The sequence below is a fragment of the Strix uralensis genome, chromosome 7, assembly GCF_047716275.1.
Source record: "Strix uralensis isolate ZFMK-TIS-50842 chromosome 7, bStrUra1, whole genome shotgun sequence".
Classification (NCBI taxonomy): domain Eukaryota; kingdom Metazoa; phylum Chordata; class Aves; order Strigiformes; family Strigidae; genus Strix; species Strix uralensis.
This window is the reverse complement of record NC_133978.1, coordinates 36,226,734-36,244,539: the sequence shown is the minus strand read 5'-3', so window position 1 is coordinate 36,244,539 and position 17,806 is coordinate 36,226,734. Positions and strand designations below refer to the sequence as shown.

General features: G+C 41.9%; 1 protein-coding gene across 2 annotated transcripts in view; it reads right to left on the bottom strand.

The window, feature by feature from the left end:
• GRK5 (G protein-coupled receptor kinase 5) overlaps positions 1–17,806 on the bottom strand; it is a 167,570-nt gene that overhangs the window by 89,180 nt on the left and 60,584 nt on the right. For both annotated transcript variants that reach the window (XM_074875401.1, XM_074875403.1), the window contains exon 2: positions 8,071–8,166. In XM_074875401.1, the coding sequence (XP_074731502.1) occupies positions 8,071–8,166 (96 nt within the window). The remainder of the gene's footprint in view (positions 1–8,070; positions 8,167–17,806) is intronic.

The window sequence follows — 17,806 nt, the reverse complement described above, 5'->3', positions numbered from 1 at the left end:
TGAACAGAGTCAACCAAACCAGAGGCTTGCTTTGCCCTGCCACCTTCTTCTCATCACTACCAGTAGCAAAGTTACAAGTGAGTTCAGCAGGGAGAAGAGTAAGTTTCTATCATAAATGCAGCCCTACCTCTCATTCCCCATGCCCAGCAAATGCTAAATTGGTTTTAAAATAAATTTCCTTAACGACCAAGTACTACTATTTAACAGGACCCGTGAGCACTTCTATAGCATTTTACAATTCCAAATCACTGCATAAGTATTAATTAGCCTTAATGACTCATATTACCTAATAAGATAATGAAAAACCCTGCAGCTCACAATATCTACTTCTATTTTCAGCAAGAGATGAAATGGATCTTTTTAAAGGATATATTCTCTTCTAATTCCTTTTCTGCATATTCCTGTAATAACTCCTGGAAATAATTCAAAGTGTGTTGTGGCATTTTTTTTCTTCTTAATTTGCGAGGACTAATTTATTGCACCAAATACAGCCTTTGCCACCCAATAAAAATACAGAGGTTTAGTGATAATATTTGTTCCTTACGAAGCTTTCTATTGAATGACGACTGGTGTGGACTCACTGTTTGGTAAGGAGATGTGGATTTGCTGCCTGTTCTTTATGGAGAATAGCAACGTCTTTCTTGGTTTCTCTCTGGGTCGCCACTGCCAAGGTAATACTTAATGGATTAAGTCTTGTGAAATAAATTCTGTAAATAGAATGTGGGCTGAGATCATTTCAACTCATTTCCCCTGCGTCCCCTTCCCGTCCTGGAAGCTGTCAAGTACAAGCAGCCTGCAAGCAGCCTGTTCTCCCAGTGTTAGTCTTGAGTCTCACTAGATGCATAAAACAGCTTGTTTTTCACATACTTTCTGTGATGGCATTAAAAAAAAAATTGCAAGAGAAAAAACAACCCTTCTCAATTCCACCCATCCCTATAAACTGGATACAGCTAATCTTGCAAGGGCACCAAACATTGCTCTGTTTGTCCATCATTAGAGCACTAGAAACCTATGTTTATGATAGAATTATAGTTGAATCTGAAGGATTTTAAAGAAAGGAACTGAACCAACTGTGGGTTTGTAAACAAACAATATGGTTTTGACGTCAGCCGTATCATTTCATGTGCTGGAAGAGTTTCTATCATGCGGCCAGTTCCTGCCCCTGAAGAGTATCTAATTTAATTTAGATGTATTCATGATATGGGACAGCACGTCAAATCCAAGAAACTACAGGGTACTGCTCAAGGCAAGGTCTATGCTGGAAAGATTGCATAAACTGTACTTTGAAGGAGCAACAGAGACCTTTTGGCTCAAGGAAAAGAGGGGAAAGTTGTGTCTACTGCAGAAGAAAGAAAAAAAGAAAGTGAGGGGGAAGGGAAGTATACAGAGTGGGGACTGTCAAGGGGAAGGACTTTGTTTCTTCTTTAGAAATAGACCAGTTTGAGGGTTTTTTTCTGCATTCATGTTATCCAAAAAAATCTGCATAACTTTTTCCAGAGCAATAAATTCTATCCGCAGCTTTCAGCAGTTCTTCCAATTTTGCTTTCAGTTCTTCTTGGGTTCCTCTTTCTCTGTGCTCTTTCTGTACTCACCCTGCAGACAACCACCACGAAGGACAACTCATCCGGGGAGATTTTCTGTTAGGTACCACTCCAGCGTCAAAGGGACTATCCCCACCACAGTGCCACAACTAGCCCTTGAGTCCTGGTGCAGTAAGTGTGACCCCGAAGGGCAAGGCAGAGCCCTGACAGTAGGAGCCTTACTCCCTCCCTGAAACACTGGCAGCCTAGGCTGCTAACAAACACCCAGGTGAGGAGCTGAGACTTGGGTGATGCAAGAACACCAGTATACGATATCACTTTGCTATTGCTGATAGTGACTGAAATACATCTTATGCTTCTGTTACCTAAGGGCACCGATGTGGGAAAATTTATTTTCATACTGAGCACAATTCTGATTGCTGAAAAAAAGACCCCATGTGGTGTTAACTGAACTTAAAGGGACTCCTTGTGTGGGTAGAAAATTATTTGTGAGCCTATGTGTTTATCTGCTTGGGCCTTAAATGATATGAATTTCTCTGGAAACATATTTCAATGAACAGTATAACGATGACACATTATGTTGTTCTTTTTTTCTTTTCTCTTTTCTTTTCTTTTCTTTTCTTTTCTTTTCTTTTCTTTTCTTTTCTTTTCTTTTCTTTTCTTTTCTTTTCTTTTCTTTTCTTTTCTTTTCTTTTCTTTTCTTCTCTTTTCTTCTCTTTTCTTCTCTTTTCTTCTCTTTTCTCTTTTCTTTTCTCTTTTTTCTTTTCTTTTCTACTAGATAGTATGTTCTACTCCGATGATTCCAGTTCCCCAGGTTTGCAGAAAACCTAGTGCCTCCCAGAGGTGTTGTAGAGCTCCGTGCTGGGTACTCCACTCTGGCTGTATGCACACACCCACCACCAGCATTTTCCCAACACAGCTACCCATATGCCTACACATTTGGAAAGAAAATAGGAGACAATTCCCCTTGCTGTTATTTCATGCCACGGAATCCTGTCTACTTGTTGAAAAACTATTTCCAGTAAAAATGTATGTTTTTTTCCAAGGAAAGCTGATGCTTTCTACAAAAAAAAAAAGGAATTCTCAAAAACTCGAACTCTAGTTTTAGCCAAAAACATATGAGATCAGCCTTAGGTGTAGCATTCAGACTGACACTATAGGACAATCGCAGAAGTTACAACCAGTTGTGCTCGGTTATTTACAGTGGAAGGCAAGCTGCAATTCTTTCCTGTTATCTATTTGTTGGCTTCAGGATTACATTTCTAAACCTTGCTTTTTAATCACTGTAAACATCAGAGCTGAAGAATTTGGTGGAGAGAAAATTGGCTATTTCTTCGTGTTTTTGATCACACGGGGCTTTTGATGCCTTCTCTTTCCCAGTTTCAGTGCCTGAGCTTTATGAGTGACACCACCATGCAGTCTCAGATTCTGGGATCTGCACATGCACTGTATTTCCTTGCTTATGTCTCCATTTCCGAAGCGGATACACCCCCCTGGTCTGACGCCGTCCCCAGCTGAAGCAGGGCAGGGTGCCACACAGACACATTATTCCATGATGAACATCAATATGCCATGTTGTCACTTGATCTCTCGAAGGCAGCTTCCCTCGCGAGTAAGCCTGGAAACTCACACTTTTCTTTTCCAAGACCCCTCACCCATGCGCTTATCTCTGCAGTGCTGTCAAACCTCTGAAGCCAAGGAACCTGAGAATTGCTGGTGGGAAATGATGAAAGATGTTCCAGCACCATGAAGCACAGCAGAGGTGCCCAAGCTACCTTTAAACAAGATAACCAGGGTATAGTAGCAGTCTTTCTGCCACAGGATGGAGCTCAGTGCAGGCTGCAAAGCATTTCTAGGAAGCTGGATAAATACTCAAGCATCTCTCTGTCACTGATGTCCATACTGCTGCTTGCTTCTTGATTGCTATTAGCGCCCGTGCTGGCAGCTTAAAAAACGTCATTTAGGTAGGCCTGAATCCCACTGCAGAGCCTGCACCATCAGTATGTCTTCAAGTAGGTAAATTCCAAAGTGACTGAAAAAAAATCATGTAGGTAAAGGTCTTGATCATGACTGAAAAAGTACAATACCAAAAAAGTGGGGGGAAAAAAGAGCCAGCTTTTGTAAAAGGTGAACATGTAAAACCCTGTAGCTTCGACTTTTTCCCACTTACTCTGCTCACCATCTCTACAAAGCGTTTCTCACACAGAAGTGTATTTTTAACAATGCTGAAAAGAACCTGCCAGGATTGGAAGCTCAAGTTCTTTTTCCCTGGATAAATGGGGCACAAATGTCACGTAAGAGGTTAAATGGCACAGGGAGGACTTTTTTTTTTCTCTTTTTAAACCAAGCATAGCAAAATTAGTATTAATGGGGCTCATCTTTCTGACTGCAAAATCTCACTGAATTTTAATATTTAACAAGAGAAATGGTCAGACTTCTCCTTCCACCTGGGTACAATGCACAACCAGAAACTGCTTTACTGAAGGAGTTAAAGTTTTCTGCAATAATGGAACAAATCACTCTATGCAACAAACAGCAGACACATTCTGTGGCAGTTTCCCCACAAACTTCAATCTATGGGGAAAAAAAATCTTGATTTATTATATAGCATTTGGACAGTTGCGAAAGAAAATTTGCCAAAGATCAGAATAATCAACTCTTTCACCCAAGCAGTTTTTTTATGGAAGAAAAAAGCACAGAATGGGTCTGAGCAAAATAAATAAAAATTCCACACTTTTAACCAACAGAGCCTTTTGCGTCATTCAGAAATATTTACAGACATCTAGAATCTTTTATCATCAAAAAGACACTCTGGCCTTTAAAATTACAACTTTTTCTTATATTTTTGTTTACTGATGGCCTTTAAACTAGTGGGTATCCCTAACTTGTGGCATCTCTTCATGCCGTGTTTGTCAAACGTAGGAATTTTTAAAGCTGCGCCTTGCTATTTTTTCCCTTCCCTCGAAACACCTCTCTTTTGCTAAGCTATCATCTGTGAATTTTAAAGATAGCAGAACACCATCTACTAGCAGCATCCATCACATGAGTCATTGTCACTAGTGTCTCAAACACTAGTTTTCATCGACTGAAAGGGCAGTTAATGCCAATATTAACCTGGAAAGGGCTAGCTGTTTTAATCCAATTAAATACAGATGGGAAGAGGGCTGCAAATAGAAACATACATTAGCCATTCATAGTATACAAGCATACATAGACAAGCCTCTCTCAGAGCCCAGTAAAGGTATTAGCATAGCATCCCTGTTCCACTTGATTATTTAATTAGCACACAATGAAGGCCACTGAATCTCTCTGCAAAAGGTGTTGCATACTTTGGACAAAAAAGAAAGGAGAAAAGAAGTTGCTTTTAAGTACAATCCAAAAAAATAGCTCCTTGGCTAAATGGCATTTTTAATAAAGAAGTTGCCAGTGTTTATTTATCAAAAAACAGTGTTTCTCTCGGGTGTTTTGATTTTTGTTTCTGTGCACAAGAAGGAGGGGAAAAAAGGGAAAGACTAAGCAAGTCTTTCAGTAAGACACCAGATGATGGATAGTCAAACACAGAGTCTCCTGTAAACACAGAGGGAACCAAAAGGTATGAACTGACTCATAATTGTGTCAACACAGGTCGCAGACCCTTGGTTTATTTCAGCCTTCCTGTTTTTCACAGATTTCTTCTCACACTACACTATTTTTTTTAAGACACAGACTCTTTTCAGTACATGTTAGCGGGGTGCAAAAGCACACATGTTTTTACACCAAAACGTGGGCACCTACACACACATATGGGGTGTATTGCCACAATTACATCAGCAGCATTTTCCATCCATGGCTTACGGCTGCATTGAACTAAGCCGTGCCTTTCTTCACAGCAGTCCATGCCCACTATAAATCAAAAGGTCCATCCCATCCCTGCCTCCAGCTTTTCCATGGAGGCTCTTGGGAAGCATCCAGAAAAGAGGAGTACAACAAAACCTCAACAGCCTATTTCTCCAGTTCATGCAACCCTCTAAGACTCGCCGTGATTTTTTTTGTTAACATGTGGCAAAGTGGCAAGAATGTGTCTGACCAAAAGTGCTGGGAGGCTGACACACAGCAAAGAGATCTGTGATGAGCAGAACCTACCAGTATTTGTCTTGATCTGTAAACACATTGAATTGAGGATGTATCCTTTTCCTTGTATAAAGTTGTTCTCTGCTGGTTGCCTATTTCCATAGAGACTGGAGGAAAAAGCCTCTCTGGGGTCTCTATTTCACTATCAAATTTGATTGGCACTGACCAGTGGGCTAAGAATTTGTTAGGGGAGGGGCTGATGGGCAGGCACACCGAGAAGCTGGATTCCCCACAAGTCACAGAGCAGTTCAGGTGATGGTTCAAGAAAGATGTTTCAGTACATTCCCTCACAAAATCACCTGCGGAGACACCTTGTTGGCTGGAATCCTGAGATCCTTTTAAAGGACTTGCAGAAAATAACAAATGAAGATGGGTTAAAGCCAAGTGAGTTGTTCTTCCTCAGCAGAGGCAAGAAAAAAATTGTTTTAAGGCCAGACTGCAATGACCGGTGCTTGTCCCTGGATGTCCATGAGCCACACAGAGCCCAGCGCAATGGATCTGCACATGCAGCAGATCCATCCTGAGCACCTCGGATCATCCACACACGTGCAAACGACTTAATGCTATAGACCCAGAGTCTGGCTCATCCGAGATGTGTCAGATCCCCTGTATGAGCAAAGAGAAGTATATAAACAGCGACTGTTTGTTTGGGATGTTTCAACCTCAGCTAGATTAACTGAGAAATGGCAGAGCCAGCAAGGACAGATGACCTTAGTCAGGCTGAGCAGTGCCTCATTCCTTGTGTAATCACATCCAGCTCAGCGGGAAAGCTACTCAATAAAAATCAGAGTCACAGAAAAAGGATTTGGACCTTATTTCTCCTTGTGTAAAAGGCAGTTGGTAGAACTCCCAGTTAACAGGTAATCTTTGCAGTGAAGCCAAATTCACCAAGAGCATCACAAGGGCTCTTGCCCTGTTACTTCACCAATTCATTCACCAAAAAAATGCAAACCAAATTACATTTAGGACAAAGCTGACACCAAAAAAATGCCAGATTCAGCATTTCAGAAACACAAATCACTTAATTTTTTTAAAGATGACTCATTTTAGGATATTACACCTCTGTAAAGAGCAACCATTTTATCTGGTGCCATTTTCCCCTGTAGGAACCAAGGTTGATGTAACAACAGAGAGAATTCCCTACACAAATTACAATATATTAAGTCAGACTTGTTTCCAGCAGGTTCTGTACTTTCAGAAGTTGTTCCAGGGTTTGTGTGTTTGTCAAGTGGCCATAAACTGGGAAAACCTACCATCTTCTCTCCTGCCTCCCCCTCCTTTCTTTACCCCCTTTTAGCTCTACAGCAGAAGATGAGGGAAGCAAAATTAACTGGAGGCGACCATGGAAAGAGTTTCCAGACAGTCCACGTATTTTCTCTGCATAAACACGCTGTGAGTTTCAAATGTACACAGTGCCAGGGCACTGACACTCAGACCCCATGAGTTCACCCAAGTTAGACAAATTATGCTGCCCGATATCTCATTTGTTACAGTTTCTTGCCTTTCATTCATTCATTCATTGACAGTGGCTGGATTTCATCTCAGTGTAGGGGAGAAAAGGAGCCTCAATTGCTGAAGTTAACCTCTTGTGGTGAGATCAGTAACTGTGGACTTTCCAGTGAAGAATTCACAAGGAGATAGCTGCTAGCCTTACTTGCCAAGGCAGCAGTTGAAAGAATGCTGAATTTTGGCAGGTATGAGCTGAAGAAGTACTGTGCTATGGAAAAGGACACTGCAAGCTCCCTTCCAAATCTGCACTGTTTGGTCCACATCAATAAAACAAAGTAATTTAAAAAAAAATGTTTACATGTCCTATAAAAAACTACATAAGGTAACGTTGTGGTTTGAATAGAGGATGGTGCTGCTGAGCAAACCTGCCTGGCAGACGGCAGTGGCTGCGGCTTCAAGCATCATATCCCGAGTACAATTAATATTAACCTTCAACTATATCAGCAATCTCTCTGCTTTCATCAAGTCTCATTTCCTCCCTGATAAAGAGCTACTTGTTATAAGGTAATGCAGGATGTGATGAGGGGATTCTTTTCTGAATGTCCTTTTACAGCCACGTTGGTCCTGGCAGGTACCGGGTCAAAGCACCTGTCTCATACACCAAGTATATCTAACAGTAAAGTCCCTTTGCCTAGAGCCTGTGCACACAAAGCCAAGGGCCTGGCCACTGCCAGCCCCAAGCCCTGCCCTGCAAGTGCGTTACATCAGTCCCTCCTGCCTGATCCACTGTGTCTTGTTAGGAACCAGAAGTTGAGTTTGCATGGCAGCATCATGGGAGGTATTTGCATTGCGTGACCATCTCTGAACTGATTCCATTTAATGATGAGCACCTTTAACGCTGTTCTGCTGAACCAGTTTTGATAGCACATTTTATTTACGCAATACTTCCAAAGAAAGGAAAAGCTCTTACCTATTGTTCTTCGGAGATCTTCACATTGGCTAATGTGAGGGAATTTCAAGATTTCCTTCCACTTTTTGCTTTTGCCTTTGCGTTTCCCTCCACCCCCTGCAGAGAAAGAAATATCAGGATTAGATTGCTTTGGGGGCATAGCCCCAGCCGGAGTAAAGTCCAATCACAGTTCTTATGAATATCATTAATAATTAAAGCTGAGACATTGTGAGTAGATGCAGACAGAGTAGACAGATCATGTCTGAGCTTGTCTGGGCTGAACAGACCAAGGAGGTGTCATCTGGCAGAAGATTAGCATGTTAGAAGTTGGAAGTTCAAGCCTGTGGCCCACCAGGTCCAGTTCAGATGACAGTGCTGAACTGAGCATCTTCAACATCATCTCTCCACCAACTGACAGCCATTTCATATGCATCAAATAATCTTGTAAAGTTACTGCTCATATCTTTCCAACCTTCATCTCACTCTTCTGGTTTTGGGATGAGCCCTGATTCCACCCCAAAAGGAGAGCTGGAAACTAAAGACGAAGATTCAATTCTTGCCATCCCCCCCTCACATTACATATACCACTCACATGGCATTACCACTGGTCACTGCTGCTTCCACAGGAGGATAACTGGAGGAGAAAATTAATATATCCTCATGAAGACAAAATATCTTTTTGGTTCTTTTTTCCCTTTCTCATTCTTCCGTGTGATTTCTGGAACTGGACTGTCCTCAAGGTGAACGACCTAGCTGGCTTCCTCCACCTCTGGGAGGACCAGTTCCAAGATCCTCAGCCCCTCCACACTGATGAATCTCCCTCATCAACATCCCTTCATAAATACCCTGCTGCAGGCATCACTTGGTGCCACACCTGAGCTTATCCAGCCAAGCTATCTGCTCTCGGTGTTATTCTTTCATGCTGCCCACACTTCCCTTGTCTCCCCTTCCCTCCACTCGACCTCCTCATCTGTTTTTCTCCCTCTCCCCTTTCTCCAGTTTCTCAGTTCTTTCTCCTCCTCCACTTGCAGGTGTCCCTTTCTAGTTTATGTCAGCAGTGCATCAAAACCACATGTGTATTTTTCAATGTATTTTTCATGTATTTTTCAATGTAATTTTTCATCTCATTTTAAAAAGAACCTTCAAAATCTACTGGCTTGATTTGGATCTTTCTATTGAGGTTCCTAAATCAGAGTGCCAAAACCTCACTTTCAGTCTCCAGTGCAAAGATACTTTTAAAACTTGTGATGTTTGCTTTCCTACTTTAATAACTCAGAACTCCACCTAGCTCAGGATGGGGGACCTGGGCACCAACACCCCTGTCACTGGAGCACCATAGCTCTGAGGGTCTGTCTCCCATCCACTGTTCCTTGCTCCAAGGGGATGCCTTCTGCACTGGGCTCTGACCAGTAATGGTAGCGTTCAGCACACCTCACTTCGCTCCTTGATGGGATCGCTAGACATCACACCGCCTGTGGGGTTAGGCTCCCTCAACCCAAGCAAGCCTTGTGCAGGCTGACATGCTGTGTGTGCTCTTCCCCAGTGTCTGCTAGATGGGCACGCAAATCTGAAGCAGCTCAGTCTAAGAGGATGTTTTTAAATTTTTCTTTTCTGCCTTTTTTTTTGTGTCATTGGGCACATTTTTACTCCAGCCCTCACCTGGGTTTCTCTTTGATGCCCCCACATTTTTTATGCTGCCACATCAGCTTTACTGCAGAAGGCAGGAGGTGTGGTGTGGTGCTGGGGGTTTCATTCCCAGTTCATTTGTGTGCCTGTCCTGCACACAAGGAGAGGCTCTGCAGCCAATGGAGAAAGAATATCCCTCCAGACATGAAAGCCCAGATGCAGACTGAGATTCTCCGAGTCGCTGTATTTACTGAAATTCAGTCCCTGCACACAAAATCTGATTCACTTGAGTCTATTTTACATGCACTGGCACGTCGAATGACTAATTCAGAGCCGAGTTAATTCTGTAGAGGGGCTGGTAGAGTCACAACAGATTGAGGGTGTGTTGGGTACTACATGGTATTGCAGGCTAAATTAGGAGAGCATTGACTCAAAAGGTAGCAGATCATTACAGAGAAAATATGAGCCTTGGAAAAAATGGTGAAGTATTTCTCTCTGTGGGGCATTTCCGATCATACCTTTGGCACAGGAGTGCTTCTTCTGCATCTCATCTTTTATTCCTTTGCTTTTGATGATCAATGGTTTTGTCATTGCAGAGCTTGCTTTGAATTATTTTAAACTCCTTATTGACCGGAATTCATTGTACGTCTTAATTATGCACTAGCGATGAAGGAACCACCTTGTTTGGACTATTGGGAGTATAGCTATGCTACCCTTCCCAGGAATTAGTCTCTGGCAAAGCACAGAGAGCTGTGACTGCCTCCACACTATGCTGCATCATGCAATGCAGATGTACCCTTTGGGCCTTAACGAACTCTTCTTCAACCTTCTGTCTTCAGTGCATCCCAAACACTCCTGCTAAAGTTATTTCCTCTCCTGTCCCTCCAGCCACAGTATAGGAAAGGCTGTCTTGCTCTTTTCTTGCAGCACATGACGTTTGGTCTTGTATGCTGAAGGTCTCAGGTATGCTACAAGGCACTAAGGAGCATTTTGTGGGCTGGAGTGGGCACTGTGATGGTCCATTCACCAACTCTCCTAGAGTTCTGCTGTGCTCACCAGTGACTGCAAGGGTGGGTTCAGAAACTCAAAGGGTCTTCCATTGACTTTCATCTCCCTGAAAGCCCACTCCTGCAACCCTGCACAGCTGCTCCTGCTTGTCAGGCTGCAACCTCTACTCGCCCCTCTTCTTCTCTTCCAGGGGCCTTCCTACACACTCCTTGGTGCTCCTGAACTTATGCCTCCTCACACCGTACTTACACTTCTCTGTCCCCTCCCTTCACACACTCCTCTGGGGAATGATCCTTCCTCCAGGAATTCCCATTTCCTTCTCTTTGCCAGTCATTCTCTTTGGCTGCATTTTCTTCCCTGAACTATTGCTTCATGTTTTTCCTCACACTTATTTATCTTGTAAACTTTGAGTTCCATGCCCTGATGTCAAACCTCCATGGGAATTAAATGAATTAAGTATATATTTATTAGCACTGGGGGAAGGATGGGAAGGAAGGGGAGGGCCAGGAGGGAGGGAAACAGCTGGGCTGGTGTCACAGCAGAATGATCCCCCTTTGAGAGCCACAGGGTTTGAATCCGGATTTCTGGATCCCTTCCTGAGACTGTAAGCTCTCAGAGAAGCTCATCCCATCTCCATGTACAAATGTGTGCCTCACTTCTGCCTGCTGCCTCTCCCACTGCACAGACCCACTCTGCTCTTACCAAGGAATAGACAGAAGAGGGTGCTGTAAGGGGGTAGGCAGGAGCTCTCTGCTTAAGGTATGAGCAGGCACTGGAGGCAGCACAAGAGGTATGCAGCTGCTGGGGCAGTGGTGCCTGCTAGAACAGGATTTCCAATCATTTCTGGACACAGGAGGCAGCAGGAGTAAGCCAGATGAAAGCATCCTTTACGCTGCATCTGCTCAACACTGGTACGTCTTCACCCATTGAAGGTCTACTCTCTAGACCAAAGCACGGAAGATCTGCTTCTCGAGCTACCTTTACAAAAGTCCTCACAAAATGGTTGCATCTTTAGTAGCATCAAGCTGTGCAGAGCATTGTAAAATAGTCCTTTGCTCTAAATGACATCTCTGAGATTTGTGCAGAGATGAAATGATTCTGCTAAACTGGGCCAGAATGTTTTTAAAATCCATTTGATGTAAAATATATATTGATATATTTACATTGGATGATGTATTTCTGACATTAAATTTCCATCAAAACTAGAGAAGGGCTCTGTTGGTCCCCTGTTACAACCGTGGTCGATACAGCCAGCATGTTCTCTTCTCTTTTGTGGCCATCCTCCAAAAATAAGCAGCTTTGTTGATGAATCATTTGCTCTTAGCTGAGTGTGAAGTAGCGTTACTGTTTTGCCTGTGACGTCTTTATGTTAAAGATTCTGATCAACTGCTTTAATCGACCTGACCTTTCCGCTCTCAGCTTTTATTGTGGAGCCAGCAGTGTTTGCTGGCTCCAAATATTAATTCTAGGGGGTTTGAAGGACACAGTGCAGTGAGACAGCTGACACAGGGTAAATTGTCTAGCAGAGCTAAAAGCTAAAAGGGGAGGTTTCTCTGAATAGGTCAGTAATTGTGCAGGTTGCAAAAGGAAGCTTTTCACACATTGCCTTGATTGCTGTCTTTGCACTGTCTGTTCTGCACAGGAGGATTTGCAACCTTCAAGGCAGCTTCTCAGGGCAAGACTTGACAGATGTGCCATGTTTTAGATCTGAGTTCCATCATGTGGTGTTGGAGGGTCTGACTGCTTTAAAATCTTGTTTTGTTGATGATGACAAAAGGTGAGCTCCCAGCAACAGCATGAAATCTCAGCTCCACTCCCTTGCATGCACTTAACTCAACATTTACAAATCAAGGATTGAAGCTAATTCTCTAACATGTCAACCAGTCCTACAGGAAACAAAAGCATTTGCTCTACATTCTACCTACTGAAAAATACAGGGCATTTTTCATATCATCTTGTGATGCTGGATGGCAAATCTAGCTCTGATCTCTGCCTGCAAGGAGAGAGACATAACCAGAAGCACACATGTAAAACATCGGCGAGCAGGAACTATCCCTAGCCTAAGGTGCTACTTTTTTTGCTTCCATTATTCAGGATATACTTATTTTCCTAACACCGAGAGGAGTTAGAAAAGCACCTGCATATTGTTAAGCCAGTGAGATATTAAGTAGCTTGTCCAAAATGACATGAGAAATCAGACAGAGCAAGAAGATGAAGCCAGGGCCTTGAGCCTGTTCATCCTGCTAACAACAGGATCAAGCCATGCTCCTGCTCAGCTGATTAAAGATATTTCATAACAGAGTTAAATGTAATGATGAGTGAATTCATTCCAGCATCATGCCTGTAGCATCTTCCACCATGCAAGGTGGCTTTTAAGCACGGCTAAGCTGGCTTCATACTTTTGCTCTGTTCTTACCCAAGTTGATAAGCCTGCATCACACCCCATGCTGCCAGGCCTGGCCAACTCAAGACAGCCAAACATTTCACTGCCTTCAACTATATTATCTATCTAGTTAATCCACAGTTTACTGAATCCACAGATCACTGAAGGATGACTACAGTTTGCGTCTTCCATTTCACAACAGTAGCTAGGCTTTCATCCAAGTCCTTCCCAACAAGAGTACAGAGCTCCTCTATACTGATTGCAAGGCCTTGATTACACGGCACATGAAAGCAGTGAAACAAACTCCAAAAAGTATTAAAAGTAAAAAAAATCACTGTTAGTGTCCTATTTCCATGCAAAAGAAGTTTACATTTCTTCTTCTCTTCCTCTTGACAGCCTTCCTCTACTCACTCTCTCCCATCAAAGTGCATGCAGCTATATGGTATATATGGAATTACCATATTAGATTAAACAAATGGTCTGTCTAGTGCAGGACCAACCGCAGGCAGGTTCAGAGAAAGATCTTAGAAAGCTGTTTCTGAAGTATTTGGAAAGCAGAAACTTTCTTCTATACCCTACTAATTAGATATGGCTAACTAAACATGAAGGTATATTGCTTTCAAAAATTTCTTCTTTTTTTTTTAGAATCTATGCTACTTAAATTCAGTCTGTTCTTACGTTCCTGGTTAATGCCCTGGACTGTTGAATGCCCTTTTGCCTCATGTAAATCCCAGAGATTAACTGTGTATTTGTGAAGGAAAAGAACACCAATTTCAAACTGCTTATTTTCCTGGAGTGTCTCTTCCTAATGAGACAACATGAATAAAACTTATCAGCCCATTATTTTCCCCTAAGAATTTTTCATATCTAACACATCTAGCCTCTAAGGTAAACAGTTCCACCCTTCTTAGACCTGCTTCATGTGGAAGTTCACCCAGGTTCACCATTCTTCTCTCATACTAGTTCTACCTATGCTCAGCTGTACTAGCAACTAAAAATGGTTTGTTTTCAAAGAATGAAAGGCACTGCTTGCTCTCTGCCCTCCTCATCTGGGAAAGCAGGAAAAAAAACAGGAATTCTGTTTTATCCTTACAAGATCTTAGATGATACTCCTGACTAACCTGTGCTTAAAACTTAAAAGACCTTAGAAACCTCTTTATGAATCTCCTTCTATGTCCTTTTCCCCAGGGAAAAGGAGAAGAGAATGAGGGCTGGATTTTCAAAAGCAGGTAGGTGTTCACCATCCACTGGGACACAATGCCTCTGCAAACCAGTCTTTACAGGCTCTTGTTTATAAGCTACAACAAGAAGTCCGCAACATGCCCTCAAAAGACAATCATGTTACATAGCTCCTCTTATTGATGCTAATCTGTCTTTATCTCCTGCAGCCTTTTTTGATGAATGTGACTCTCTGAATAGTCACAGACCGTGATAACGGTTTTGTGCCCATCTTCCCTGCTGTCACGGCATGTTTGCACATAAATCATCTGCATGTTGCTACAAATACATAAGCCTGACAACCACTGTGTAAAGCATTCCATTGCTTTTTGGAAATGAACAGCAGATGTATTTCATGTTTAAGCCTTCAGAACCACAGAGATGGGAATTGCATAAGCAAAAAGGCAAGCTTCTCCCCAACAGAGTCAGGCTGGCTTTGCAATCTGGTTACCAGAGGACCAGAGGGCAAAATATTTTGTATACAACTGGCATCTAAAGTCCTATTAATGTTGGCTTACAGAAGTCACTGTTCATAAACAACTATTTACTGCGGGAATATCTACCTACTACTTAAATAAGAGGTCAAGTAGTACTGCAAATACTGATGAGTGGCAGAAACATGACTTTAATAACACATTTTGTTTGTTAATAATAATGTGTATGTTAATAATATGCTTTAATAACATCCACTGCACTGAAGGGACAGAGGAAGCTAAAGGATTAGTCTTTGAAGACTGATCCTCAGGGCTTGATTATTATATGTCAAGGCCATTTTGGTACTATTGTAGGAATACAAAGAAGTCTTTACATTAACTACCTTTATGCCTTGTCAGAGCACATTGAAAAGATCTTAACTAAACTGAAAAGACACGCTTTTAATTTTTTCTGTTAGTCTTGAGTGGGCATCCCAAATTGTGGCACTCTCCATACAAGTCTGCCTACATCCTCCATTGGGCATTTTTAATGCACATTTGAGATTATTTCAACAAGTTGTCTTTGGGTTTTGTGGGCCAGTTCACCTATGCTGCACTGCTACACATGTTAACAGGCAGTTTGGTGATGTGATTTCCCTGGATGCAGTTTTATATTCCTTTGCGTAATCACCTTTAGTTTGTCTATTATGGCGTCTCTCTATTTTATGCCTTGTATTTTTCACTGTATTGTGTTTATCTGCAGCTGATGAATGAGCAAAAAGAGATCACTGGCTTTTTTGCCACAAACAAAAATAATCCAGAAGATACAAAGTATACTGAAGATTTACAGTCTATTAAAAAACCCAAACAAACAGTAAATTTTATAAAAATAAAACCAGTTATCATCTAAAATAGTAATTAAGCACAGTCCAAAATCTTGACTTCTTACAAAGTAAACCAGGCTACTGGCACAAATCCAGGCAGTTTAGTTGTGTCTGGAATACATTACCCTGTACTGGGTAGTTCAACAGGCTGTTGAGATGAACTGAGTTGATGGCTTCAAGTTGAAAGGTGCCTGGATAGTATTTGACATTGTAGTTGTCAAATGTGGCATTGTAGAGACAACGCAACAAGTGAATCTGGAGCCACTGTGCTCCTTTGGAAGCTGTTTCTGGACCTGTAAGGTCTCTTAGAGGAACATGCAGAGGCTATGATGTCTGAACCTGGAGACTATTAAGAGATTTTTGTCCATCAATGGTGTAGGTAACAGAAAACATTTGTCTGTAACACTTCAGTATTGATGATTCCTATGGGAGACCAGCCTTTTGAACAAAGCTATTGAGAATCAAGGTTACCACCCTGCTACAAATGCTAAATATCTCAGTGGAGTTTTCCTGCAAAGTAGAGCTGAGAGTCAGTCTTTCAAAGTTCTAGAAAATTCTGGTTTAAAGACATTAAGCCATTTAATTTTGATAACATTTGAGTCATCTCAGTTCTCTAACATCAAAACATTATCATAGAACATATCAAATGGAGTATTAAGATATATCTTATCATTAGAACAAAATGGGTATGGTAAATTGACATTCTTTACTTTGTTAAAATGATATTTCTATATTGTCAAAAAGAAGCTAGAAAAAGCAAACCCTTTTTTCTTTTAAGTAGACACTTTCCTGCAAATCCTTTTATTTTTGACAAAACTTCATTCTCAGAAAGGAGGATTCTTTTGTCAGAAATGTTCTCAGCCATCACATGTTTTGAAGCACACAAGAATTAAACAAGGAACGTGGCCTCCTCATATCCGAATGTTCAAGTGAGTCTAAATTCCCACATTCCTTACCAGTTCCCTTAATTTGCACAGCTGCAATTTCCATTGACTGTAGGAGACCTGCTTCCCATGCTTCCAGAGAAAGAACGCAAATCCCTGCTCCAGAAATCCTGCTTGAATAGGGCTTGATAACATCTTTCCAGGAAGGAACTCCTCTTTAGCAATGGCTTTTTTAAACTTATGACCTGTTCCATATATTTATTACCCTTTTTTAGTAACACGTATGCAAGCTGCTAACCAATGCCTTCGAACCCAAACCTGTAAATGCACCTCATCACCCACATAGTCCATATATTGCCCACTGCCCACGTAGATTGCCCAGGAGCACGTGTAGTGCTACTGGGTTCAGCGGCATTCTTCAAACAACCCAAATGCTCTTAGGGCTGGCCCCTAAAGCCAAAATACCTCGAAGGGACTTGTGAGTCCTAGTTAGATGCTGAGAAAAATGACTAGAAGTCTGAGAAGGCTCTGCAGGTTTGCTGCTCCATGTTGTGCAATTCTGATGTTTAGCAACACAACGGCACAATGGGCATCACAAGACAGGCAGAAGGAACACACAATGAAACCTGGCCCTGGTAGAGGCAAATACACGGGGCTCGGCTCTTCTGAAAACTCTGGTGACAGCTCTAGAGGGAGAACATGCAAAAACCCAGCCCTGAGCAGGGAACGATGTGGGTTCGCTCTGTCCCTGTCAAAGAGCTGTGTGGGCTTTTTCTCCTGCAAATAGTTCTGCAGTCTCTAAAAAAAGCACTTAGCCTCTGTGTTCCTGACATTTGAGTTTTATAAGGAGTATTTCTGAACTGTGGGGAGGAGATCCAGCTGGATGGGAGGTGAGAATTCAAGTGTGTTCCTATCAGCAGTCTGTAGCCAAGCTCTGAAAATTATGTTCTTTTCTGGTTTTTTGCCCTCACCTAAATAAACTTACCAACAGGGCTAAAGAAAAGAATTTCAGTAATGTCATGAAAAATTAATGATTTGAGACAGGCTGTTTTATTAGGCCTGACTGATTTATTAGTTCCACCTAATTGGTAGAATTGATAAAGCTTTGAGATGTTCTGATAAGAACTCAGAAATCCAGATGTGTTTTGTTTTCCATACATAAATAACAGCACACTCTTTCAGTTTAGATGGTTTATGTCTGAGTCAGGAAAACAGTCATCAGAAAAGCAAGAAAGAAACAGTGTAGTCTCTCCATGAAGAAGGCAAAAGAGCACGTCCCTCAAACATCTAGATAGTCAAATGTTTAGAGATGCAACGCACAGGTCTCAGCTATACAGACCC